This window comes from Perognathus longimembris, chromosome 20, assembly GCF_023159225.1.
Source record: "Perognathus longimembris pacificus isolate PPM17 chromosome 20, ASM2315922v1, whole genome shotgun sequence".
Lineage (NCBI taxonomy): Eukaryota > Metazoa > Chordata > Mammalia > Rodentia > Heteromyidae > Perognathus > Perognathus longimembris.
This window is the reverse complement of record NC_063180.1, coordinates 19055811-19082966: the sequence shown is the minus strand read 5'-3', so window position 1 is coordinate 19082966 and position 27156 is coordinate 19055811. Positions and strand designations below refer to the sequence as shown.

The 27156-nt window shown below is 47.8% G+C and overlaps 1 protein-coding gene across 1 annotated transcript; it reads right to left on the bottom strand.

Moving 5' to 3' along the window:
• Positions 1-17623: 17623 nt before the first annotated feature.
• Positions 17624-26703, bottom strand: LOC125338946 (cytochrome P450 2A11-like). The gene is made up of 9 exons (XM_048329978.1): positions 26524-26703; positions 25644-25806; positions 24992-25141; positions 24514-24674; positions 22142-22283; positions 20893-21065; positions 19800-19875; positions 18957-19086; positions 17624-17834 (listed from the first exon to the last, which is right to left on the bottom strand). Exons 1-9 carry the CDS (start codon positions 26701-26703, stop codon positions 17624-17626), a joined length of 1386 nt encoding a protein of 461 aa, XP_048185935.1.
• Between the last annotated feature and the right edge of the window lie 453 nt (positions 26704-27156).

The window sequence follows — 27156 nt, the reverse complement described above, 5'->3', positions numbered from 1 at the left end:
ACTGTCCTTGATCCTCACTCAAATGCAATGGGCAGGGGCCATGGTGGTGTCAGGCAGCAGGCAGCAGTGGCTCCCAGTGGTTTCAGTAGAATGTCACACCTTCTGCTGAGTTACCTGCAACTTTCTCCATAGACTGGTTAGAGAAGCTTAACCTAAGTTAATCTAAAGCCTAACTTTAGTCAAATTTCCTAGTATTTTCCTGATTCCTTCTTAAGCACACTAGCTTTTGTAGGCTGGCACATCAGTAAATGTCAAGACGGCTTTAGGTAATCAATGGCCCTTGGGTCATTTTGCCAGGGCAATAAGTTAAAATCAGATATTTCCAATAAGGCTAGGATTTTTTTTTAAAGCCAACATAGAAGGCTTGGCCTGTAACCATTTCTCACAAGTGCAGTCTCTGTATACTGTTACCCTGTTTTCCATGCCTCTAGTTTATCCTGACTCATCTTCCCAAAAACGACTCTGGTCCCTTGGTCCTAAAGGGGGGGACTGATGGGCAAAGATCATCCATCTTCTGTAACTTCTTCAGGCTGACTCAGGGAGGTTGACCTTACCTAGTCAGGAACCTATAACCTTAGTCTACTTTACCAAGGGGCTGCAGAATCAGATGTCCATTAGGAGCTTTACTCCAAACTGGAAATTACATTCAACATTTTAACTTTCAACTATACAGACTTCTTTTTGGGCTACCGCAGTGTAGCCTTTTAACATTCTAGTTTGTAAAAGCTTTTTCCTGACTGGCTGGGGAACTGATCTCTGATGACCTAAAAAAATGCCTACATTACCTTTGCAGGCCTTTGACAGATCTCAATAAGGACACAATCTCAGGTCTACAAGCTTTCTTTCCTGAACAGATGTATCAGCTTAAAATTCTTACTGCCAGTCAGGGCTTTGAGTAGATGCGGGGGTTGGGATTTTAAACTATCCTCTCATTTGACAAACTTACCCTTACTAACCACTTTCACAGATGACTGGCAAGTTCCTGCCCAGTAGACAGACATGGGCATTAGAAAGGCACGCTTACAAACTATTCTTCTAGGACTTCCCGGCTTTGATTAACTTTTGAAAGGCCAAACAGGAGTGACTCTAGGATCTGACACAATCTCTGCCATCCAAGCAGTGGCTTACTGCCTCTGGATGCTCTATCACTTTTGTCCCAGGAGGAGTGACTTTCCACTGGACTTGGACTCAGGGCCTGAGTGCTGTCCCTCAGCTCTCCAGCTCAAGACTAGCACCCTACCACTTTGAGCCTCAAAGCAACTCACGACTCTGTTCCCAGCACTTCTGCTGGCCAACTAGAGATGAAGACTCTCACAGGGACCTTTCTCTGCCTGGGCTGGCCTGGAACTGCAGATTTCAGATCAGTGAGTCTTATAATAGGCCACTTAACTCCATTAAAAGCAACAAGGAGGTCCACACAGAAGTAGTTTTCAAGCATGCTCTTACCTGGAACTCTTTAAGGGCCAATGTTAGATCTTGACACACTTGTAGGAATCACCTGTGCTTCTCTGTGGGCCTGCTGGAAACTGTTACAAAAAACCTACAAAGAAACTGGAATGGCAATTAAACATTTTGGTAGCCATAATTCTCCTTTTCTCACTTTGCAATAATCATTTAGGACAATTTTACTTCCAAATTTCTTATCTAGAAATGCATTCTTGATTTCCAAAGCCTTTTACTAACCTCTGCTTTAACACTAACACTTTAGATTTTATCAGCATTGGAAAAACTCTGAAGCTTACAGACATTCTGAAACCAGGTGCCGCCCTTTGCCTCCGGGCTGCTTGTTTTAAAAGAGCCTTTTTTCTTTTTTTTTTTCTTCAGTCCCAGTTACAGCAAGGCATGAAGACCTTTGAACTCAAATGACAAATTTTCATTATTGCAAGAATTACAATTAGAGAATTAGAAATACTTATCCATTCAGCTTTCCAATAAATTAGTGAGAAACGTTGGCCCATTTTGCCATTTCTTCCTACGTACATAGAGTTAATGAGAGTTTACTGCTATCCCCATTAGTTTAACATATATCCTTTAAAATCCAAATTACAAAAATAGCACAGGAATCGAATCACATCAGATAAATAAACTTTTCAACCATTTAAAAAACTTTTCCAATTCTTAGTACCTCTCAAGGGGCAGTTTTAGAAATTCCAGTCAAATCATTCATTTTTACCACCAGGTTTCCAATGTTCACCTGAAAACAAAGACGAAAAAAAGGCCTCCATTGGCCTGTCCTACGGAACGGCCTATCTCTATCCTACTCCTCAGAGCTTGATGAAGTGTCTTGGTGCCGGCTTGTCCTCTTCCACCATGAATGGACGCCCCCTTATGGCTGTCCCACCACGTAGATTCCCTCCAGGGCCTGTGCCACCACGTGGACTGGCTAAGCTGCACCTTTGCCAGATCACCCCTCACTCCTGTGGATAGGCACACAGGCCCGTCTCAGGTTTTTCCTGTTCTTTCCTATTGGTCTTTGAACTGAGAAACCCAAGCAGTTTTTAACAGTGATAAATCTTTACATCCAAATTTCTGACACTTAGCTCTAATTTTTTAATTAAACATTTTTTAACTATAGTTCCTCTTTAAAACAATGCAATAATCCTTTGAAGCATTTGGTAATGCCCAAACTTGATGACCATTTGAATTTAAACTTAAACTCACTCAATTTTACATCACTAACAGTCTTGAACATATTCACACTCACACATGCACACACACATACATATTCATAAGATCTTAAAGTGCGCAGAATAAGCATCGGCTGTACATTTTCCAGTGGCAAGAGATATTTTTGCCAATCTTACTCCTGCAACATGCAAATTTTAAGACAAAACCTTCAACAAATGATTTTAGCATTCTCCAGCCTCATTTTCTAGGGCGTGATAGTCTCAGTAAAACATTTTTAGTCTTAGTAAAACATTTTAGCACACCAAATAATTTTCTGCTTAAGAAGGCTGAGTGGGGGTCCCCCAGAGTTCTTTTTGTGGACACTCACACTCTGATTGTGAGCCATCGCCTGTACATCTTTCCAATGAGCTATGCAGGTTTGACACAAAAGAGACTGTCAGACTTACAAACAGGGAGATGACAGTGCTGCACGGTGAGGTCACTCCCTGCCACCTGCAGGTGGCTTGGGCTGGCCCCGTGTCCACCCCTGGGCGGCTGTGGGTCAGTACCTTGGGCTGCCGGCACCGGAGAGTTGACTGGGAGACACCCTCTGGAGCGGAGGGCACAGCTGAAACATTTTCCTCAGAGTCCTCCTCTTGTAGAGTTAACTGGGGTGGGGAGTATGGAGGGGGAAATATTTCCTCCTCCGTGCTTCCTCCCTCGAGGACAGGTGGGTACAATTTCTTCTCTTCCTTCTTGGTTTCTCTCTTGTCTGGATGGCCCGAACGAGGGGTGTAGATTAGGCGTTGCAAAGTCCTGATCTTACCTATGTCAAAGCTCCCCTTGGGTGGCCAATTAGCTCCCTCAAAGGTGGGCCATTCTGACTTGCACAGGGTGATCCACTTTTCCTTCTTAAGGGCCACACCTTGGTTCTGAGCTATCTCCTTAACCTCCCTCCAGTGATCTAGGATCAAGTCTAGGGGGCTAGACGGAGGTTCCCATGATAGAACGTTACCCATAGCTCTGATCAGATGCTCAGTCCAAAAGGCTACAAAAAACAAAACAATTAATACAAAAGGAGGAAAACACACAAGCCTGAGAACAAGAAAAGGTACAAGTTGGAGATCTCCCAAGTTGGCCCACGACCCCCTGCAAGGGTGCAGAAGGAGTGGACCCAAGTTGGCCCACAACCTCCTGCAAGGGTGCAGAAGGAGTGGATCCAAGTTCAAGGTGGGCAGGTTGAGCCTCGGTGAGAAGACCCTCCCGGTCAGTGCCGGCCAGAAACTGGACTGATTTGTGCCCTACAAGGCGGGTTCCAGGGGTCCCCCTTCAAGGGTGGAGGGTCTGGGGCATCTCCAGTCTCCTGAGGATTGCCGAGTAAGCATGTCTGCTTCGACAACCCCTCCAAGAAATAAGCAAAAGCAAAACAGACAGACAAACTACAGGACAAGACAAATGAACAGCACTGTTTTCTTACCTTCGGAGTCTGGAGTCTCGGGGGTCTCTGGGGCTATCCCGGACGAAACCCCAAATGTTATGCCAAGTTGCAAAACGACCACCAAGAAGACCACCGAGACTCAGATGTCCCGAAATGCAAAAGCAAGGAAAGGCTTTATTCAAGCGGGCCGCGGCCCGGGCCTCATCCTACCCACCTACACAGTGGAGGTTAGGAGGAAGCCCCGAGCTGCGATTGCACAGAGCTTATAAAGGCAAAAAACAAAGTTATAGCAATCAGGTGTTCAAGCAAGCAAGATTAGGACACCGGTACAAATCTGATTGGCTCAGGGCTCAAGACATTCTGGGGATGGTGAGAGTTAAGCATTCCCAGGTGGTTAGAGTTCTTGACTGGCTGGGCCCTAATAAGCTTGTCCTGGGTTTGCTCATAGTTTAAACAGACAACAAAATGGGGGCTGCCTGAAAATGGGGTTTACTTTAACTCTTCATTCCCCCCTTCAGGCAGGAAAGTCTATGAGACTCCAATTATCCAGTGAAAAGCTATGACTTGGAGCTGTGGCTCATGTGGTGGAGCGCCTGGGAGAGGCAGCACACTCACTGGCCCAGCCCTGGGCAGGGCACAGCTGTCAGGCCATGAAGTTGGTTAGGTGCCACCTGCAGCTGAGGAGCCAAGCGAGTGTTGGAGCCACACCGCCTCCCCCCTCCCGCCCAGGCTCTGTGTTCAGGCCCATGGGGGAAATGTTTACATGTCCTTGGAGACCTGCACAATGATCACAGACTCTGGGTCCTGGCCCAGCTATTCAGGTTTACACATGGGGGGCTGGATTTGAGGGGACCTTGGAGGCAGGTGAGGCTTGAACACAGGGCTTTGATGTGATCCATGAGCTTTTTTGATTTAGGCTGGTGCTCTAACGCTTGAGCCCCACATCATCTTCTGGTCTTCTGGTGGTTTACTGGAATTTACAGTCTCTTAACTTTTCTGCCTAGGCTGGCTTTGAACCCTGATCCTTAGATCCTACCCTCTTGAATAGCTAGTATGACAGGTGTTAGCCACCAGTGGCAAGCTCTTTTCTTCTTCTTCTTCTTCTTCTTCTTCTTCTTCTTCTTCTTCTTCTTCTTCTTCTTCTTCTTCTTCTTCTTCTTCTTCTCCTTCTCCTTCTCCTTCTCCTTCTCCTTCTTCTTTTCTCATCCCTAATTCAATGACTTCATATACCTAAACACATTTCTTCTTTCTCTCCCAACTCCCAGTCAAAGTCCACGAAGAGATTGATCAGCTCATTGGCAAAAACCGGCAGCCCAAGTTTGAGGACCGAGCAAAGATGCCCTACACAGAGGCTGTGACTCACAAAATCCAGAGATTTGTAGACATTATTCCCATGGGGCTGGCCCGCAGGGTTACAAAGGACACCAAGTTCCGGGAGTTCCTTCTGCCCAAGGTGCCCCTTGCCTGGGACCCTGCACCCCAACTCTATTTCACACTATTGACTCCCTGTCTTCCCTTCTTTCTTTATTTTTATTTTTTTATTAATTAAATTTTGTTGACAAGGTATTGTGCAAAAGGGGTACAGTTACATAATAGGGCAGTGAGTAAATTTCTTGCGATATCTTACACCTTATTTTTCTTTCCCTTCCCTAAATCAGGTAGGAATATATACAATACCCAGTGTACCAAAATCATATACAGTAGCCACATGGCGTATGCCAAAGTAAATTCACCTAGAACTTTAAATATAATGTCAACAATAGAGTTTGCTTATCCTTGACTTATATGATCATATATGCATAGCTGTTGAGCTATTGTGATCCGCTGAGAGGTCTATTTCATACCTTTTTATATTTAGTAGTTGTTTGGTTTTTCATACATAATGTAAGGTCGCTGACCCAAGCCTGCGGCAATACCATTTGACAAGTAGCTTATTTATTTATTTATTTATTTATTTTTTTGTCCAGTCCTGGGCCTTGGACTCAGGGCCTGAGCACTGTCCCTGGCTTCTTCCCGCTCAAGGCTAGCACTCTGCCACTTGAGCCACAGCGCCGCTTCTGGCCGTTTTCTGTATATGTGGTGCTGGGGAATCGAACCTAGGGCCTCGTGTATCCGAGGCAGGCACTCTTGCCACTAGGCTATATCCCCAGCCCTACAAGAAGCTTTTTGTTTCGCAGACCTGGTCACTACTGTCCTCATCCCCCCCCTTAACAGTCATATATCATGGAGACTATGCCCCTTTTTTCCCTGTGTTCTAGGCTTGTCTTGCTAAACATTATTTGTTCAAGTTCTGACCAGGTCCCTGTGAATACCAATATTTTGTAATTTCTGCTCGCTATGTAGTATTCCATTGTGTATAGGTACCACATTTTGTGGATCCATTCATCTGTAGAGGGGCATCTGGGTTGTTTCCATATTTTGGCTATTGTGAATTGTGCACTGATAAACATGGATGTGCAGATATCTTTATGTATCCTCAGACCTGTTGTTCAGGATAGATGCCTAGGAGTGGTATGACTGGGTCATAGGGTATATCTATGCTGAGCTTTTTGAGGAACCCCCATACAGTTCTCCAAAGTGGTTGTACTAATTTGCACTCCCACCAACAGGGGAGAAGGGTTCCTCTTTCCCCACATCCCCTCCAGCATTTGTTGTTGCCTGAGTTCAGAGTGTAGGCCATTCTAACTGGAGTGAGGTGGTATCTCAGGGTTTTTATTTGCATTTCCTTACTGCCAGGGATGTTGAACATTTCCTCATATGTTTCTTTGCCATTTTTATCTCTTCTCCTGTGAAGTCTCTCTAGCTCCTTTGCCCATTTAATAATTGCTTTACTGGGTTTGGAGGGGCTTAGTTTTTTGAGTTCTCTGTAGATGACGGATATTAGGCCTTTGTCCGTTGCTGTGCTGGTGAAGATCCTTTCCCATATGGTTGGCTTTCTTTCTAGTTTGGTGGCTATGTCTTTAGCTTTGGAGAAACTTTTTATTTTGTAGTAGTCCTCTTTGTCGAGTTTCTCCCCTATCTGTTGTGCCCCTGGGACTATATTCAGGAAGTGCCTTTCTGTGTCTATAAGTTCTAGCATCTTTCCTACTCTGTCCTTCAGTAGTTTCAAGGATTCAGGTCTGATGCTGAGGTCCTTAATCCATAGTGAATTGATCGTGGTTCAAGGTGATAGGCTAGGGTCTACTTTGAGTTTTCTACATATGGCTGCCCAGTTTTCCCAGCACCAGTAGTTGAAGAGGCTGTGTTTTTTCCATTGTATGTCTTTAGCTCCTTTGTCAAATATCAGCTGACTGTAGAATGTGGCTTTATTTCTGGGTCTTCTCTTCTATTCAATTGGTCTTCATATCAGTTTTTAAACCAGTATCATACCAGGCTGTTTTTTTTTTTTTTTTTGGCCAGTCGTGGGCCTTGGACTCAGGGCCTGAGCACTGTCCCTGGCTTCTTCCCGCTCAAGGCTAGCACTCTGCCACTTGAGCCACAGCGCCACTTCTGGCCGTTTTCTGTATATGTGGTGCTGGGGAATCGAACCTAGGGCCTCGTGTATTCGAGGCAGGCACTCTTTGCCACTAGGCTATATCCCCAGCCCTGTTTTTGTTAAGATGGCTCTAAAATAGAGCTTGAAGGCTGGTATTATGATTAATTTCTTTGGCTATTCTAGGTCTTTTGCTGTTCCATATGAATTTATGGGGTGTTTTCTCTATTTCAGGGAGGAATGTAGCTGGGATCTTGATGGGGATTGCATTGAATTTGGATAATATTTTGGGCAATATGGCCATTTTCACTATATTGATTCTGCCTACACATGAGCATGGGAGGTCTTTCCATTTCCTTGTGTCCTCTTTGATTTTCCTTTTTAGATTTTTATAATTCTCATTTGTTGGGGATTTAGTTTGGCCTTAATGGGGGATGGGTGACAAGAGCCAGACGCTACCCTTCCCTCCCCAGCCCTGGGGCAGTGTGGGAGGGAGCCCCTCCCACCTTCCGGCCTCAACCAGAAAAGAAGCCCCTGCGGGGCGAACACGTGCATGCAACCATGATAGGGATTGTCCAGCCCACAAAGGAAGTTTCATGACATCACCTGATGGGCAGCCCGGCTTAGCCAATGGCCCAAGTCCTTCCCATTCCCGCCATTACCACTATATAAACCCCCCTCCCAATTAAATCCTTTGAGACCCATTCAAACATCCAACCGTCTCCCCGATACCTTTGTCCTGCGGCTCCTGACACATTATGGGGGGCCAAGGAAAGGATTTCAGCATCCCACTTCAGCTTAGAGCAGTCCGGTAAGGACATGCCTTACTCCTTCTGCTGGTATGAAGGATAGGGTGGAGTTTCTTTCATAACTGAAGTTCAGGCATTCCCCCGGGAGATAGGGGTGGGGAAGGGGTCCTCAGAGATCCTGACATTATGGTGACCAATGTGGGGCTTGAACGCACGGCTGGGAATTTCAGGGTTCAGCGACCCCCACAGGCTGCTCTAGGTATATGGTTTTCAGGAGTGGGATGTGTCCTCCAAATGGGGGGGACAAACGCGTAAAGAGCAGGTGGGCTCGTGGGGCTCTGTGGCACCGGAGGGAGTTGCCCCACCGCGGCGATTTGGTGCCAGGCAGGGGAGGGAGTGGGGTGCACGTCCTGTGGAGACACGGCAGGGGAACTCTGGCATGGCTGCTCGGGCTCTCGCCCGCCTGGCGTTTCCGGTCCCGATCTGTGAATGGGTCGCGTGCTGGGTGCGGAGTGCAGTCTGGGCTCCACGCGGCCCTGGGTTTGTGAGCAACGGCGTGTGCTGGGGCCCACGTGGCCTCGGGTGACGCCGGCGCTCCTGGCACGTACAGCCACCCAGGCCAGATGTCCCCACTGGGGTTCACTATCGGCGGCGCCGTGGGCGCGCCGTGGGCTTCCGCTGCTGCGCGATTCCGCCGCTTGGGGCCCGGCGTGGAGGTGGGAGGGCTAGGGATGGCAGTGGAACAGGCGGAGGCGATTCCCGGAGTGGGTGTCGCCATCCCGCCCCGGAGCCCCCGGAACGAGTGGCGGGGCGTGCGCGGAGAGCGTTTGATCTCCACTTGGCCACGGGCCAGGGGTGGGGGGGCCGCTCAGGTTCACAGGCAGCGGCGTGTGCTGGTGCTCGCGTGGCCTCGGGTGGCACTGGGCGTCTAGTGAGGAAATCTATGGGACGCCGAATGTGGCGGGCCAAGCACCGCGTGGCGGAAGCGCGGTTCTGCAACTGGGAAACGGCGGCGATGGCGGCGATGGCGTCAGCTCTCGGGCTGGGCTGCCGGTCCCGGTGCAGTGGGGCAGGACTAGAGTCTGCATCTCTGAGCTCAACCACCCGCGCCCCCCTCGCCCCCCACCCCGCCACTGCCCAGCTGCTGCACCTTCCCTCTCCGGGTCAGACTTACAGCTGCAGGCAGGGTAAAACCAGGGAAAGCTTCAAATTGTGAACTAAAACAAAATATTAAAGAGGGAAACAAAGAGTTTTAATACAACAATAGGTAATTTTACTGGATCTCCTATAATTAACAGTTCAAAGATACAAAAAAAACTGGAGGGGTTTTTCTGAATGGGTGGAAAAGTTTGCTTGTCTACTGTGGTTTAAAAAATTGTCATTTGGGAGTCACAGATTCGTCTTGGGATTGGGTGACTAGGAGAGGTTTCTTTTTTGTTTTTTATTCAACCACATGGTCCTATTATGGGCAAATTAATACCATTTGCCACTGGAATTCCAGAAAACTTAAATGGCCCATCAAAAAAAGCAATTTTAAGAGTGCTCAGGGTTTTTATGTGTGTGTGTGTGTGTGGGGGGGTTGTTGGTAAGATTTAAAAGCAAAACAAAATAGGTTTTCAGCCCAAAGTTCGGATGCAAACAAATGGGCCTAAGAGAAACTCCATAAGGTTCAAATAGGCAGCATGTGGTATAAGTACAGTGATGTAAAACTAGTGGGTTATTTTTATATTCAGTGTGTTAAAAGTTAAGTGTGCATCTAGTCCTGACAATTCTTTGGCATAAATTAAGGTTTTTACCTTCCCAGTTTTTCTCTCCTGTGTTCTCATAAACTCTCAAGATCAAGAAATTGAAATCGCTTCATACAAATGTGACTATTAACCTAAATTTTCCTGATCCAAAATTGACATTTTGCTTCCTAGGATACAGGTCCAACGTGTATGTATTAACTGCATGGACTGTGACAGAGAGCCACCACAGTCTGTTCCCAAACTGCCTGGTTTCACCACTAACGATCCCTTGGTCTCTCTCTCTCTCGCATTGGAAGCTGCTCGAACGATTTATGAGCCTTGTGAGGATGTGAATAGTCCCATCCTAACAGTTACTCCAGGTTAAATCACCATAGTTATGTTAGTGACCACAGAGCTAGCCAGGTGGATTTTGTGATTAAGAAAATCTTTTCACCCTGCTTAAACCAGAAGGGCGTCAGCCTACCAGAGCCAGGAATGCTGGGAAATTTTAAACACCCTAACCAATCTATATAGAAATTTTGCAGGCAACCCAAAGAGAGATGTGACAGTCTATCCAGAGATGCCATTGCAGCCTTGCCCAGATCTCTCCATCGCATGGCATGGAACTTGCCAAATTGGGATAAGGGACGCAGCCACTGCTGGGACTGAGGATTTCACACTGCTTTAACCCTTTGCCCTCAGTTGTCATTCATCTGTGTTCTCTTTCACTTGCCAGTGGGATTAAATGATGTGATCCGGGTTGATGGCATATAAATCTCATGTTCTCTAAGTGTTATAGCCTCTGACTGGCTATGCCAAATCGGTTTTCTATCACTAAACACTTCTTTCAGTCATTTCTCCTTATCTGTTCATTTTACAATTGGGTTTATGCTCCAAAAGGAACTTTTCCTGGCTTATGCCCAGGGTGTGTTCTACGTCATTCATGCCAACCAGCTCTAAAAACTTGTCAATACTTTGCCTGAACTTTTCAAAAGTCTCTTTTGACAGAATAAAATCTCTTGCTGAGATCACCACCTGGCAATTTGCCGTTCATAGCCGTCACCCTAACACAGACCTTGAACCCTGGAGGCCCCAGCCCTGGAAACTTCTGGGTATGCCCAAGATGCAGGAGAGGACAGAGGAAACCATAGCACTCTCTGGCCTCAGTGATTATTCTCATGGTAATGATGGGAACTTTTGCCAGCCACACTGGACGGTCCCAGGCTGAGGGGCCCTTGATTACGTCGCCCCCTTGACAGCAGGAAGTAGCTACAGAAGAAGAGACCTCCACCCATACTCCCTGCCTGGTGGCTGCCGGTGTCATAATTTTAAAAAACAAAAGAGGTGGGGGTAGCCCCCAGGATTAATTAAGGATAGTTATGCTTATGTTAATTATCAAGAAATTTTAAATCATCCAGAATCAGTGTGGGATGTAGTACTGTATATGTGTTTTCCCAGATTGGAAAATTAAACCAAGAGCACCTGCTCTTGAGGTGTTTTCTTCTTGTTCTCTCCAGGAAAATGAGGACCATGTTGGACTTCTGCTCTTCCATGGAAATATGGAAAGTATGACTGCATACGGCCGGAGACCGGTAGGAGGCAACAAAGCTTCCTTTCCTTGTTTGTGTTCTAGATTCTTTCTTGATTGCCTCATGGCACAATGTTTTGCCATGGCGATATTGCACACAGTGTTGCACAAAAACTAAAGAAATTTTGCACGGTGTTTCTCCCTTTCCTCTCCCCCTGCTGCTAGACTTAGGGAGTCTCGTTGGAAAGAAAATAGGAGCTGAGGGTATTGACACTCAACCCCAATGTTTTATGATAGAAATGTTTGAGAAAAGTAAGTGCAAAGGTTTAGTGCCTTCGCTTCAATGTTTATATATAAAAGAATGTTTTACTAATCACTTATGTTTAAGTTATCAGCTACTGTGAACTACCAGGGATGCCAGAGCTTCAGCCTACTTCTACCTTACCGCCAAAAGAGGAATGATGCTCGCATTATCTTCAATGGCACAGAGACCCTAAGGACTCCAGCGTCTCTGGACGAAATCACATGGATGGCCCCTTACCTACCCCTCACCCCTTTTGTGAAAGGGGCCCCATAGATCTTATGTCAGCATTTGCCTTATGCCCACATATGCCATGTGTTTACAGCATCCCCAGCTCATTGAAAAAACAAAAAGGGGGAGATGTTGGGGATTTAGTATGGCCTTAATGGGGGATGGGCGACAAGAGCCAGACGCTGCCCTTCCCTCCCCAGCCCTGGGGCAGTGTGGGAGGGAGCCCCTCCCACCTTCCGGCCTCAACCAGAAAAGAAGCCCCCGCCCCTGGGGGGCAAACACGTGTGTGCCACCATGATAGGGATTGTCCAGCCCACAAAGGAAGTTTCATGACATCACCTGATGGGCAGCCCGGCTTAGCCAATGGCCCAAGTCCTTCCCATTCCCGCCATTACCACTATATAAACCCCCCTCCCAATTAAATCCTTTGAGACCCACTCAACCATCCAACCGTCTCCCCGATACCTTTGTCCTGCGGCTCCTGACACATTATGGGGGGGCCGAGGAAGGGATTTCGGCATCCCACTTCAGCTAGAGCAGTCTGGTAAGGACACGCCTTACTCCTGCCGATATGAGGGGTAGGGCGGAGTTTATTTCATAATTGAGCTTCAGGCATTCCCCTGGGAGATGGGGGGGAAGCGGGTCCTCAGAGATCCCAACACTCATTAAATAGGTCATTCACATCTTTAGGTAGGCTAATCCCTAGGTGATTTATCCTTTTTTTTTTAAGCTATTGTAAATGGTATTATTTCCATAATTTCTTTTTGTGCTTGTACATTGCTGGTGTACAGAAAAGCTGCTGATTTTTGTGGGTTGATTTTGTATCCTGCTACTTTGCCAAAATGGTTTATTAGGTCTAGAAGTTTGGGGACTGAGTTTTTTGGGTCCTTCAGATATAAGATCATGTTATCTGCAAATAGGGATAGTTTGATTTCTTCTTTGCCAATGTGGATCCCTTTGAACCCCTCCTCTTGCCTTATTGCTATGGCCAGAGATTCCAGCCCTATGTTGAATAGAAGTGGGAAGAGTGGGCATCCTTCTCTTGTTCATGGGTTTAGGGGAAATGGTTTTGGTTTCTCCCCATTTAATATGATATTAGGAGTTGGTCTGTTGTATATGGCTTTTATTGTTTTAAAGAATGTTCCCTCCATTCCTGTTCTCTCCAGGGCTTTTAAGATGCATGGGTGTTGTATTTTGTCAAAGGCTTTTTGGGCATCAGCTGGGATGATGATGTGGTTCTTTGTCTTAGCTCTGTTGATGTGGTGACTTACATTTATTGATTTGTGGATATTGAACCATCCTTGCATCTGTGGGATGAAGCCTACTTGATCATGATTTATAATTTTCTTGATCAGTTTCTGGATCCTCTTAGGTAATATTTTGTTGAGGAGCTTTGTGTCTGTGTTCATTAGTGATATTGGTCTGTAGTTCTCTTTTTTTTGTTGGGTCTTTGCCTGGTTTGGGGATGAGTATAATATCAGCTTCATAGAATGAGTTTGGGATGTCTCCTTCTGTTTCTATTTCGTGGAAGAGTTTGAGAAGTATTGATATTAGCTCCTCACTGGAGGTTTTATAGAATTCATTGGTGAATCCATCTGGGCCTAGGCTTTTCTTTGTTGGGAGGCTCTTGATTACCTCCTATATCTCGCTATAGGTTATTGGTTTATTTAGTTGATTTATTTCTTCTTGATTCAGTTTGGGCAGTTTATACTTCTCTAACAATTGATCCATTTCTGTAAAATTTTTGTTCTTTAGTGAGTGGGGTTCTGGAAATAGTTCCTTATGATTGTTTGAATATCCTGTGGATTTGTTGTAATTTTTCCGGTGGAGACCCTGATCTTACGGATATGAGTCTCTTCTTTTTTTTTTTTGTAAGTCTTGCAAGGGGCCTGTCAATTTTATTTATTTTGTCAAAGAACCAGCTTTTAGTTTTATTTATTTGTCGAATGGTCTTTCTATTCTCAATAAGATTTATCTCTTCTTTAATCTTTGTGATCATTCTCCTCCTAATCGTTTTAGATTCAAATTTTTCTTGTTTCTCCAGATGTTTTAGCTGCATCATGAGGTTATTTACCTGTTCTGATTCCATTCTTTTAATGTGTGCGCTGAGGGCAATGATCTTGGCCCTCAGCACTGCCTTAGCTGTATCCCATAGGTTTCTTTGTGATGTATTTTCATTGTCGTTGTGACTTATGAATCCATTAATTTCATCCTTCATTTGCTCTGTGACCCAAGTGTTAGATTACAGTGAGGGGTTTAGCCTCCAAGTATTTGTATAGTCTGTGTGGCATCCTTTGTTATTGAGGGTTACCTTGATTCAATTATGATCAGATAAAATACATGGGATAATGTCAATATTCTTGTATTTGCTGAGATTCTTTGTGTGGACTATGACATGATCTATTTTGGAGTATGTTCCATGGGCTGCTGAGAAGAATGTGTGTTGGATCTCTGTAGGGTGAAACACTGTACAGATCTGTCAGGTCCAGGTGGGTTATGGTGTTACTTAGGTCTTTGGCTCCCTTGCTAATCCTCTGTGTGTTGGATCTGTCTCTTGGAGAGAGTGGAGTATTAAAAATCTCCCACTATGATTGTATTTGGGTCTATATTGTACTGTAGTTCTGAAAGAAATTGTTTCACATAATTAGGGCCCTTTTTTTTTTTTGGCCAGTCCTGGGCTTTGGATTCAGGGCCTGAGCACTGTCCCTGGCTTGTTTTTGCTCAAGGCTAGCATTCTGCCACTTGAGCCACAGCACCACTTCTGGCCATTTTCTGTATATGTGGTGCTGGGGAATTGAATCTAGGACCTCCTGTATACGAGGCGAGCACTCTTGCCACTAGGCCATATCCCCAGCCCTTAGGGCCTTTTTTGTTCAGTGAGTATAAATTTATCTCCGTGATATCTTGATTCTGGATTTTTCCTTGTATTAAACTGTAGGGCCCTTCTTTATCTTTTTGAACTGATTTTAATGAGTAGTCTAGCTTGTCTGAAATCAGGATGGCTATCCCTGCCATTTTGGTAGGTCTGTTTGCTTGGAAGATCTTTCTCCATCCTTTTGTTTGGAGCCTGTTTTTGTCCCTTGCTGTAAGATGGGTCTCTTGAAGACAACAGATAGCAAATTTTTGTTTACGGATCCACTCTGTCAATCTGCTCCTGTTTATCGGAGAATCTATACCATTTATATTCAAAGAAATCGTGGATGGGTGTGTTTTTTTCCTTCCATTTTCCTGTTAGCCTGTGTTTTTTCTCTCTTCTTTCTTTTCTTTATTGGACTGCTCTTCCTGTTGGGCTCTGACTATTGTAGTTTCTTTCTGTTTCTGTGTGTCCTGTACAATTTCTGTTGGGTGGGGTTCCCCTCTTAGAATTGGCTGTAAGGCTGGTTTTTTATTCACCTAATCCTTTAGTTCCTCTTTGCTATGGAAAGATCTGGTTTTTCCCTCAAAGGTGAATTTTAATTTTGCTGAGTATCTAATTCTGGATTGGCAGTTGTCAGCCTGGAGGACTTGGATTGTGTTCTTCCAGGCTCTTTCTGCCTTGTAAATTTGTGTGGAGAAGTCTACCATGATTCTGATTTTTTTTCCCACTGTAATATAGTTCTTTCTTCGTTTAGGCTGCGTTCAAAATTTGCTCCTTATTGTTGAGATCTGAGGCCTTGATTATAATGTGTCTGGGGAGGATCTTCTAGGGTTCAGTCTACCAGGTGACCCATATGCTCCTGTTATTTGGGTGATGTTTTCCCTTTTGAGATTGGGGAAATTCTCTGTAATAATTCTATTGAATATGTGTTGCATAACTCTGCTCTGGTACTCCTCTCCTTCATCTATTCCGATTATACGCAGATTATATCTCTTCTCCCTGTTCACTATCTCCTGGATTAGTCTGCCCTGGATTTTGACAGTTTCTTGGAGTATGGTAATCTTCTGGTCCTTATCAGCTGAATCATGACTGAAAGGAGAGACTCACAATTCAAGATGATCAATTCTTTGTGATGTGGCTTTGAGTGTGGTTTGCATTGAGGTGAGTGAGCTGTTTATGGTTGCCAGATCAGCCCTCATTGTGGTAATTTCTTCTTTTAATGAGGTGTGTTGTTTTGTATGTATTTTTTCATGCATTTTGTTTCTCAGGATGTTAAGGTGTTCTTTAACGGAGGAGTAGACTATATCTATTTTTGCTTCCATTTCTTTCTTGACTTCCTGAAGGCCCTTCGAGGCTTCCATTCTAAACTCCTGGAATTGTTTTCTGAATTCATTCCTGAGGCTTTCTATAATTTCTGCTATCTTAGCCTCAGTTGTTTTTTAATTCTCCATCTCCTCTTCGGTCGTACTGCCTTATGGAGCTGGCGAGTTGGCTTTACCTTTCATAAAATTGGTAATATTTCTTTGTGACTTATGCATCTGGAGTTTTTGCACTTTCAGGGGCCTGTAGGTGGCGGCCTTGGCTTGGCTTTCTGCTGGTTCCCACTGGTCCGTCAGCAGGGACTTGTTTGTACTGGCTCTGTATTTGAGTTTGGCTGTTGAACCTTTCTGCCCTATGAGTGAGCGTGACCATCTTGGTTGTTTCTGAGGCAGTCACCCTCACTGCAGTTAGAGGTGCGTAGATTCTGTGGCTTTCTCTTCAGGACCATTCTCTGCCGCTGTGTTGTGCTGACCTTTGTGGGCCCCTGTTGGGGGTTCACGGGTTGCTGATTCAGCATGGCATGGAGACTTTTGTCTTCTTTGATTATTTCCCCTCTAGATGCCGTGGGTCAAGAGATCTTGCCTCTCAGATTTAATATTGCCACTGAGGGGCAGCTTGCCCACCTTTGTGGAATGCGCCTATCAGAGCGGGCATTGCTGCTGAGGGGCAGCTTGTCCACTTGTGTGCTCTCGCAGGGGAGTGGTTGCGGGACCCTTTTGCCGGAGGGCTAGCACACTGACCCATGCTGGCCCTCTAGGGGGGTGCGTGAGTGTGAGCTCTTCTGCTTCTTTTGGGGGGGCACACTGCCCCGGATTGTTGGAGGGTGCTTGTGCCCTCTTGCGAATCAACTGTGGGGGCCATATGCGTGGTCCCCAGCAGGTTCAATTGTCTGGGCTCAGTGTTGGGCCCAGGTGACCCTGTTGGGTTGGTGTTGCACACCAGCAAGCCTGTGACTGTTGTTCAAAAAGTCCACACAGACCAGGGTGCCTCAAGTGGTGGTCAAATGCCTACCAGACCCCGGGTTTCTGCTGCAGGGGGCTGGTGCAGACAGATTCAGGCTCCCAAGCTGGGGCTTTGGGGGATGCTGGCCTAAGGTGTCTCCGGGCCACGTTGTTGGGAGCTGCTCCACCGCTGCTAGTTCCTGTGTCCTCCCAGTGGCTGTAGGGTCCTAGAGCCGCCAGATATGGGGCTCTTTATACCCTCGGGGTACTGAGAGGGAGGGAGGGAGTTCTAGCTTCTTTGTTCCCTTGTGATGAGCTCTACATCAGGTTTTGGGTCTCTGCCAGAGCTGATCTCCCGTTTAAGGGGGGGGGGGCAATGGGGAACTTACTGGTCCTGGATTTTGTGTGTGTCCCATGCTGCTGTGGGCTTTTCAGGGCTGGGGTGTGTTGATCTATCGTTTGGCAGCAGCGTCCCGGCTCTCCACGTCTGCAGCGCCCAGTTCCCCTGCTGTTGTTGTCTGGTCCCGGCCGTTCGGTCCCACGCCACCGTCTGCCTTGGTCCGGTCTGCGTGCTGTCTGGTCTCTACATTCTCTGCGGGACTTTTCTGCTGTTGCTTCTGTGGTCGCTGACGTTCTGCGGTCCCGTTCGCCAGAGCTGGGCCACTATCCCAGCATGGCCCTGTTTGGGCCAGGGTGGGGAGAGTAACCCAAAGATTTTCCAGCTCTGTGCAGATTATAGGCTTTTCTTTCTTTGCTCTTTTTCTTTTTGGCCAGTCCTGGGCCTTGGACTCAGGGCCTGAGCACTGTCCCTGGCTTCTTCCCGCTCAAGGCTAGCACTCTGCCACTTGAGCCACAGCGCCGCTTCTGGCTGTTTTCTGTATATGTGGTGCTGGGGAATCGAACCTAGGGCCTCGTGTATCCGAGGCAGGCACTCTTGCCACTAGGCTATATCCCCAGCCCCTCTTTGCTCTTTTTCATTTCCTGTGTTTCACTGTTTGTTCTGGTTGTTGGTTTGCCGGACTCTAGATGGGGCATTGAGTATTGGAGTTCCCAGCTTACTATTTGGTTGGAGAAAGTTGGGGTGCCTCCCTATTGTGACAGCATCATCTTCCTCCTCTCACTTTAATTACTTCTTTCAAAGCTTTTGTGGTTTCTCTTGGTGTTTTCCTCTCTCTCTCCCACTCACTGGGCTTGAAATCAAAGCCTGCTAGCACTCTACCACTTGAGTCCCACCTCCACTCCCAGCTTTTTGCTGGTTCATTGGAGGGAAGAGTCTGCTGGGCTTTTCCTGCCCAGGCTGGCTTTGAGCTGGGATCCTCAGCCTCTTTAGTAGCTGGGATGACAGGCCTAAGGAGAAGGAGCCTTCAGTAAGGACTTCCTAAGCCTTAGCATGCCACTCATCTGCACAAGATTCCTGATCCCCGCACAAGCCCTTTGCTCAGGTTGTGTGAGCAGAGATCATCAGACACCTGATAGAAATATGACACACAAAATTCCTTCAATGAATAAGAACAGATTTTTAAAAAATTACTGCTCACACGTAAAAACTACCTTTCTGGCATTCCAGCTTGGAAGTGCCCATCTTCAGCAAGGTCAGTAATCTGGCCTGTTTGCCCTTCCCTTCTGACAATCGGCCCCTCCCTTCTTCCTGCCTGTACCAGTGGCACAGGCCCCTCCCTCCCCTTCTGCCCCCCCATCCCCTCCTCTTCCCCACCCCTGGCACAGCCCTGGGCTCAGCAAGGCTGGAAGCTTATAGTATAGGTTGGTGTGATTGTGGCAAAGCACACATGTTTGGGGGACATGTCGATGTGTTGGGTAGCCTGCGTGGACTTGAAGCAGAAGTTCTGCATGATGGTGGTGAGGAAGGCAAAGAGCTCCATTCTAGCCAGGCCTTCTCCAAAACAGTACCGCTTTCCTGCAGAGAAGAGGAGGCAGGCAGGGCTGAAGCCAACTCTCTCTGTGAGCTAACCCCCAAACCCCACATCCCCAGTTGAGTTCTCCAAGGGTGGGGCAGGGAAAGCTGTAAAATTTTAGCCTCCTCTCTGAGCCTGTGTTTCCCTAATCCATGAGGGGACTGGGTGTTATCCCTTAGTTTTTTTCCTCCATGCTGGTACTGTAGCACTTGAGCCACAGCCCCAATTACAGTACAGTTTTTGGTCAGTCATGGAGCTTGAACTCAGGGTCTGGGTGCTGCCCTGAGCTTTTTCACTCAAAGATAGTCATCTACTATTTTGAACTCCATGGCACTTCCAATTTTCTGGTGTTTCAGTAAAGCTAAGAGTCTCACAGACTTTCCTTCCCCAGACTGGATTCCAACTGGGATCCTCAGATCTGAGCCTCCTGAGTAGCTAGGATGGCATGTGAGCCACAGAAAATGTGGCTACCTCACTCTGTTCTTGATTTTCCTAATTTCCGAATTAGCTTTGATGATCCCTTTTCTCTTTCCTGGAACCCAACAGGATGTTTGGGAATTACAATGGGTTGCAGGTAGGGGATCAGAGACTAGATCCAATAGGACCTTCCAGTCAGGGGAAGGCACTAATGATTTTGTGGGTCGGAGAGGGGCTGGCACACACAGCTGTCCCTTTGCTGTGAGCCGTGGCCCAGTGGCCAATGCTGGTCACTCACCGATGGAAAAGGGCACAAAAGCATCATTCTTCTTAAACCATCCATTGCCATCCAGGAAGTGGTTTGGGTTGAATCTCTGGGGTTATAGAAGCACTTGGGGTCTTCAAACACACAGCCCAGCATGGGGAACACTTTGGTACCCTGAGAAGAAGAAGAGGAAGGGAGAGTGAGAAAGGCAGATGGAAGATGAATGTGCTGAAAGCCCCCTGGGACAAGGTGGGGGGGGCAGTGATTGGAGACATGGGAGAGGAGGAAGGAGGGAAAGGCTTCAGGGACCATGAGGTTAAGGTCTCTGTGGGTGAGTAGAAGTTCCTCCTCTTTGTTACCAGGGGCTTGGTGGACACAGTTTTGAGGTTTCCAGAATCCAGTTTGGGAGATCTACCTCTCCTGTCTCTCTAGGCGGATGGTTGGGAGGCAAGGGGACTTAGCAGGTACATGTGCCAGAGGTATGACATTCGGGCCTTCTGGAATGATCTATTGAGGACTGGACATTCCTGTTCTTAAGTAAGAGGTCTGGGTAAATAAGATTTAACCCCTGCTCTTGTGTGTGTGTTTCAGTCCTAGTCCTTGAACTCAGAGCCAAGTCATTGTCTCTGATGTTTTTTCTTTTTTGGTCAAGGCTAGCACTCTGCCTCTTTGAGCCCACAGCTCCACTTCCAGCAGTATTGGTGGTTCACTGTAGATAAGAGTCTTATGGTGGTGGTACTGTGGCTGGTAGAATGCTAGTCTTGAACAAAAAGAACTCAAGAACAGTGACCAGCGTGTGAGATCTAGCATAGGCCAAAAAAAAAAAAATTAAGTGTAGACATTTCTGCTGGAGCTGACTTTCAGTCTCCATCCTCAGATCTCAGCCTCCTGAATGCCTGTGAGGACAGGCCTGAGTCACTGGTGCTGGGATTTCCATCGCTCCATTTAGGAAGATCCAAGTCAAGTCTTGGATCTCCTGATCCAGGGAAGCTGGGGGTGGGAGGAGTTGTCTGAGAAGGAAAGAAGAAGTGACATGGGGGGTGAGGAAGCCTTCGATTAAGAAGGGGAGACAGGGAGTTGATAGTGTGTAACAGAGTTGGGGTGCAGGGTCTCAGGCAAGTGGCACCTTGGGCAAAAGGAACTCCCAGAACTTAGTGTCCTTTGTGACCCTGCTGGCCACACCCCTGGGAATCATGTCTCCAAATCTCTGGATCTCATGAATCACAGCCTCTGTGTAGGGCATGTTTGCTCGGTCCTCAAACTTGGGCTGCCGGTTTTTGTGAATGACCCGATCAATCTCTTCATGGATTATCTGAAGTCTTTCAATCAGGGATGAGAACTAAAAATAAATAAGTAAGTAAGTAAGTAAGTAAATAAATAAATAAATAAGGTGTTTGGCACTGGTGCCTAACACCTGTAATATTAGCTATTCAGGAGGCTGAGATCCAAGCATCATGTTCAAAGCCAGCGTAGACAGGGAAGTTACGAGACATCATCTCCAATGAACCACCAGAAAACTAGAAATGGAAGTGTGGCTCATGTGGTAGTTCATCAGCTATGAGCAAATGAGCTCATGGGCAGCCACAAGGCTCTGAGTTCAAGCCCTCTAACTGATAGATGGAAAGAAGAACAGAAGGAAGGAAGGAAGGAAGGAAGGAAGGAAGGAAGGAAGGAAGGAAGGAAACATGGAAAGAATGAAGAAAGGACGCAGGGAAAGGAATTGTGCACAGGTCTTAGAAAAGTGAATGACAGGCATACAGCTCATCATTCACAACAGCTGTTGGGCATTAGCTCGCTGTCCTATCAGTATCTAGGGATGTCTTAGGCTGTGGCTTGGAGAAGGAGGCAGTGGGGTCCTTGTGGTTGAGATCAGCCACCATTTAAGAATCCATTTAATCCATTTAAGAATCCATTTAAGAATCAGATGTGTGTGTGTGTGTGTGTGTGTGTGTGTGTGTGTGTGTGTGTGTGTGTGTGTTCGTCACTTGTGGGGCTTGATCTCAGGATCTGAAGGCTGTCCCTGTGCTCTTTTACTCATGGCTAGCACCTACCTCTTTGACCTACAGCCTTACTTCCAGCTTTATAGTGGTTTCATGGAGATACGAGTCTCACAGACCTCTCTGCCTTGGCTGGATTCCAAAGGTAAATCCTGAGCTGTCAGCCTCGTGAGTAGATAGGATGACAGGAGGAGACACTGCCCTGGCTCCTACTATTTTCATAGCTACGACTGTGATAGCTAATTCCATAAGCTACTCTCTCCTGTCTTGATCATAACACGGCCTATGTGAAATGAGAACATGGCAGCTAACTTAGGGGAACTTTTAGGGCCTGACCCCTCCCCTCACTTCTCCATCCCTGTCTCTGCCCAGCCTTACCCTTCACATCTGGGTGTTTCATGAGCAGCAGGAAGCCATAACACATGGTGGTGCTGAAGGTCTCCATGCCTGCCAAGAAGAGGTTCAGGGTGGTGAGCAGCAGGTTCTTTATGTGGAATTTCATATTGGGGTTCTCCTTCTCCTGGAGGGAGAAAGGCCTTCAAGTCAACCCCACTTCCCACGCCTTGGAAGGATCTTCTGGAATGTGCTCTTGGCATCTACTGCTGTGAGGTCCAGGTAAAACATCAATCTGCCAGGCTCTTCATCCTGTTTCCAGAACTTTGCCAGGATGTTGCCTGTGGCCCAAAAGACACCTCTCGCTTTTGCCTGGCTGGTTGGTTGGTTGATTGATTTTTGTCAGGTATGGGGTTTGAACGCAAGCCTAGTTCTGTACCCCTTTGAGCTACAGCATTACTTCAACTTTTCTCCTCATTAATTGGAGAAATGAGTCTCATGGACTTTTCTGCCTTAGCTGGCTTTGAATGATTATCCTCAGATTTCAGCCTCCTGTGTAGCTAGGATATTAGTCATGAGTGTATGTGAATGTGTGTGTTTGTCTGTGTGTGTACCCGTACTAGGGCTTGAACTCTAGACCATTCACTCTCATTTGGTGTGGTAGCTTAAAGCACCAGTGTCAGAAAGAGACCTGGAGTAAGCTAGAGACACAGATTCCATGCTGTGTGAGCTCAGGCAGATCACCAACACTCTCTAGGCTGTGATTCCTCATTGTGATCCTCAAAGCTATGATCGGCCAGGCACCAGTGGCTCATGTCTGTAATTCCAGCTACTCAGAATGCTGAGATCTGAGGATTGACATTGAGTACTATTTACTACTTTTTTTTTTTGTGAGTCCTGTGGCTGGAACTCAGGGCCTAGGCAATGTCCCTGAGCTTCTTTTGATCAAGCCTAGCACTCTACCACATGAGCCACAGCGCCACTTCCGGCTTTTTCTATGTACGTGGTGCTGAGGAATCGAACCCAGGGCTTCATTCATGCTAGGGAAGCACTCTTCCGCTAAGCCACATTCCCAGTGAACATTGAGGATTTTTATATAACCATGATCTACACTGAGGATTATTTATATAATTGACATAGTTCTAGGTTTTCTATCCTAGCCCAATCTCCATGGCACTCAACTGCCTGCCCCCCCACCACCCCCAACCCTGGGCTGCTGCACGCACCTCCAGCATGCGGATGAGGAAGGAGTCGATGAAGTCTCACGGGGAGTTGGGATCCAGGGTGTGCTGGTTCTGCTCCACCTTCTTGGTGATGAAATCCTCCAGCCCCTGCAGCTCCTTAATGGCCTGTTGCTATGGTCCCTGCAGGTGCTTCATGATGGAGTAGAACATCTCAAAGAGCTGAGGTGGGGTGAGGGGTTGTGGAGAGGGCAAATGCAAAAAAAAACCCCATTCACCTGACATCTTAGCACACACCTGTAATCCCAGATACTCTGGAGATGGAGAGTGGATGTAGGTCTCATATTTGGGGCAACCGTGAATCGCATATGTGAGTGAATAAATAAAGAATGATAAAATCGATAGCACAAGGACAGAGTACTTGGCTAATATGCCCAAGGTCTTGGCTTCAAACTCCAGTAGAACACAGGGCAAAATCACACCCCCACCCTATATTCAGTGCACTCCCACAGGCCATGGGGCTCCATCTGCCATCCTCCAAGGTCCCCACAAAACCAGCCCCCCTGTCTACACCTGAAGAGCTGTGCCAGGACCCAGAGTCAGTGACCAATATGCAGGTCTCGGAAGACAGGTGGACATTTCCCCCATGGCCCGGAACACAGAGCCTGGGGGCGGGGGGGAGAGCACGGCCCCACCACCGGCTCTGCTCCTTGGCTACAGGTGGCAGCAAAATAACTTCATGGCCTCCCAGGTGCACCCTGCCCAGGGCAGGGCTGGTGACTGCGCTGTTTCACTACATGAGCCACAGCTCCACTTCACCGTTTTTCACTGGGTAGTTGGAGTCTCAAAGACTTTCTTGCCCAGGATGGTTTGAAACATCCATCAGATCTCAGCCTCCTGAACAGCTGGGATTACAATCATGAGTCAACGGCCTTCACATTTGTTTTGTTTGTGGTGGGGCCAGGGTGCTGATCCTGAGCTCTTTTGCTCAAGGCTGGCGCTTTACCACTTTGAGCCACAGCGCCACTTCCAGGATTTGCTGATTCATTGGAGGTAAGAGTCTCACAGACTTTCCTGCCAGGCTGAATTTGAACCATAATCCTGAGATTAGCCTGAGATCAGCCTTTCTAGTAGCTAGGATGACAAGTGTGAGCCATCAGAGCCCGGCCATTTTGAAGTTATGTCTATGACCTGGCTGTTGCTTATACACTCGTGGCAGGGGCGCGGCATGGGTACCTGGCCGGTGGAGGTGGCTGTGAACTGGAAGCTGCTCAGCATCATTTGCAGGAGAGACAGGAACTTCTTGTCCTCATAGTCGAAGCGGTCCCCAAAGACAATGGAGCTGATGACATTGGAGACGGTTCTGCTCAGGTAGAAGGTGGGATCTATGAAGGTGCCTGCAGGGTGGAGAGTGAGGAGTTTATGGAGGAGCCTGCAGGGGTGAAGGGTAGGGGTTTTCAGGGTGAAGGTGAGGGTGAAACGTGGAGACTGAGGGCTCAGGAGTGGCAGGTGAGGAGTGGAGGAGTAATGGAGGGTCTGCAAGGGTGGAGGGTGAGGGGTTTGCCTTGGTAGAGGGGAACCCAGGAAAGATCTGTCCAGAAAAAGAACCAATCCCAGTGGCCTGATGCCAGTCTAACCCTTTGAGAGAGGTTTTGGGGGGTGGTTGACCCCAGGCTCAGTCACTTGGCCCCACCCTACCCTACCTAGCACCCACCTCGCGTGTCTTGCAGCGCTTGGATGAGGAAGCCCGCCTCCTGCTGGATGTGCTCCTCAATGCCACGCTTGCTCACGCCAAAGTCCCGCAGCGTGGTGATGGAGAAGCACCTCAGCTGCTTGGCGCGCTCCCCATTGCTAAAGGCCACATCTGGGGAGTGGGAAAAGGGAAGATCAGAACCCATGACCACCAAAGTGCGTGGGAGCTGGGACCCTCAGAGCACCTTGGGGATGCTGGGGAAGCTGGAGGCCTGGAGGCCAGGCTGTGAAGAGAGCAAGAGAAGGGAGAGGAGCTCTATGGGCAGAAGAGCGAGCGAGGGAGCCAGGAAGAAACCCCAGACTCAGGGCCAGAGATCTGCAGATCATGGGGAAAGAGACAGGGAAGGGGAGACAGCCCCCCTCCCTCAGAGAGAGAGGGAGTAAGGAGAGAGGAGGATCGAGGGGAAAGGCAGAAAGGCAAGAGGTGAAATTTGAAATGGATGAAAAGGGCGGAAGTGACTGCATTCTGTCCACAGAACTGTCCAGAGAACTGGAAGCAAGAGGGAAAGACACTGGGTAGGTATGAGGCAAGCCAGAAGCTTGAAAGATCCAGAGGAGACAGGCTGGGGATACTGAGGCCACTCAGACCTCCACTCCATGTCACCTTCACTCACTGTAGCCTTTGAAGAACCAGTTGAAGGTGGCCTGCTCCCCGCGCCCGCTGAACTCCTCGGCCTGATCCACCAGTGCCTCCTTCACAGCATCCTGGCCACACAGCACCACGACCCGGTGAGGGCCCAGGTGAACCGTGAACACGGGGCCGAAGCGATCCCTTAGCTGGGAAAGGGCGGATGGGAATACTTTGAGGAGAAGCTTGCAGGTACTGGGGTGCATTGGTTTTTCTTCCCCCAAACCCTGGCAAAGTCAAGAGATTGAATATTCCCACATGTGGTCTAATCGTGCTCGGGAACACACACACTCACGTGAGTGCGTGCGCGCGCGGGCACACACATACACACATTTTTATTCTTTGGTGCCTGTCCTGGGGCTGGAACTTGGCACCTGGGCTCTGTCCCTGAGCACGTCTGCTCAAGGCTAGCACTCTACCACTTAGGGCCACAGCCCCACTTCTAGTTTTCTAGTGGCTCCTCATGGGAGATAAGAGTCTCACGGGATTTCCTGACCTGGCTGGCTTTGAATCACAATCCTCAGATGTGAATCTGCTGAGTAGCTAGGATTCCAAGAGGGAGCCATGGTACCAAGATAGAAATTGGCTTCTAAAGGTCCCCACCACCCCCTTTTTCCCATGGGTTTGATTCTTCAGCACCACATAGACAGAATAAACTGGAGGTGGCACTGTGTCTCAAGTGGTAGAGCATTAGCCTTGAGCAAAATGAAGCTCAGAGACAGGGCTCAGGCCCCGAGTTTAAGCTGGAGGACTGGCAAATAAAATAAAAACTCTGGCTCACGCAGTCTGTGGTCAGCGCCCCTGCCCTGTGGAACTGGGCGCGTCTGTCCTGCCACCCCATCCCACCACCTCCCAGCCCGCCACACCTTCATGAGAGAGTCGTACATCTGCTCCGTGTTGAGCTGCAGATAGTTTCCAAGGAAAGGCAATGGCGTGGGACCTGGAGGCAGCTTTCCCGATAGCTTCCACTGCCGCCAGACAGACATCAACACCAGGACAGTCAGACAGGCCAGCACGGCCACCAGCAGCATGCCTGAGGCCAGCATGGTGGAGACCAGGGTGCGAGTCAGATGGCTGTGGCTGAGCTGGCGTCTCGGCTGCCTTTCTACTCTGCTGGACTGAAGGCTGGCCTTTTGCCTGGGTTGCATAACTGTCTTGTTTTCCTTTTACACGTCCCCCTTTCCACCCCCCAGCCATCCTCTACCATGTACCATACCAAGTTTGAGACACAGCCAGTGTAACAGGCCTGGGAAGCCATCACACTAAGGAGAAACAGGCTGGGTGTGTGGCACTTGAGGAGGAAGTACCCCAAAACTGTGGATTCATTACCTTCAAATCTTGGGTAGAGTTCCTTGAGCTTTTAGATAGTGGGTCTCCAAAACCTCACACAGCATGAGTGAATTTTTTTAGGGTCTTGGGAGAGGTGTGGGTTTCATCCTAATGATGGATTGGTGAAAGGTGGTTATGGGTTTGAGGATGTTCTAGTGAAGTAAGATTTG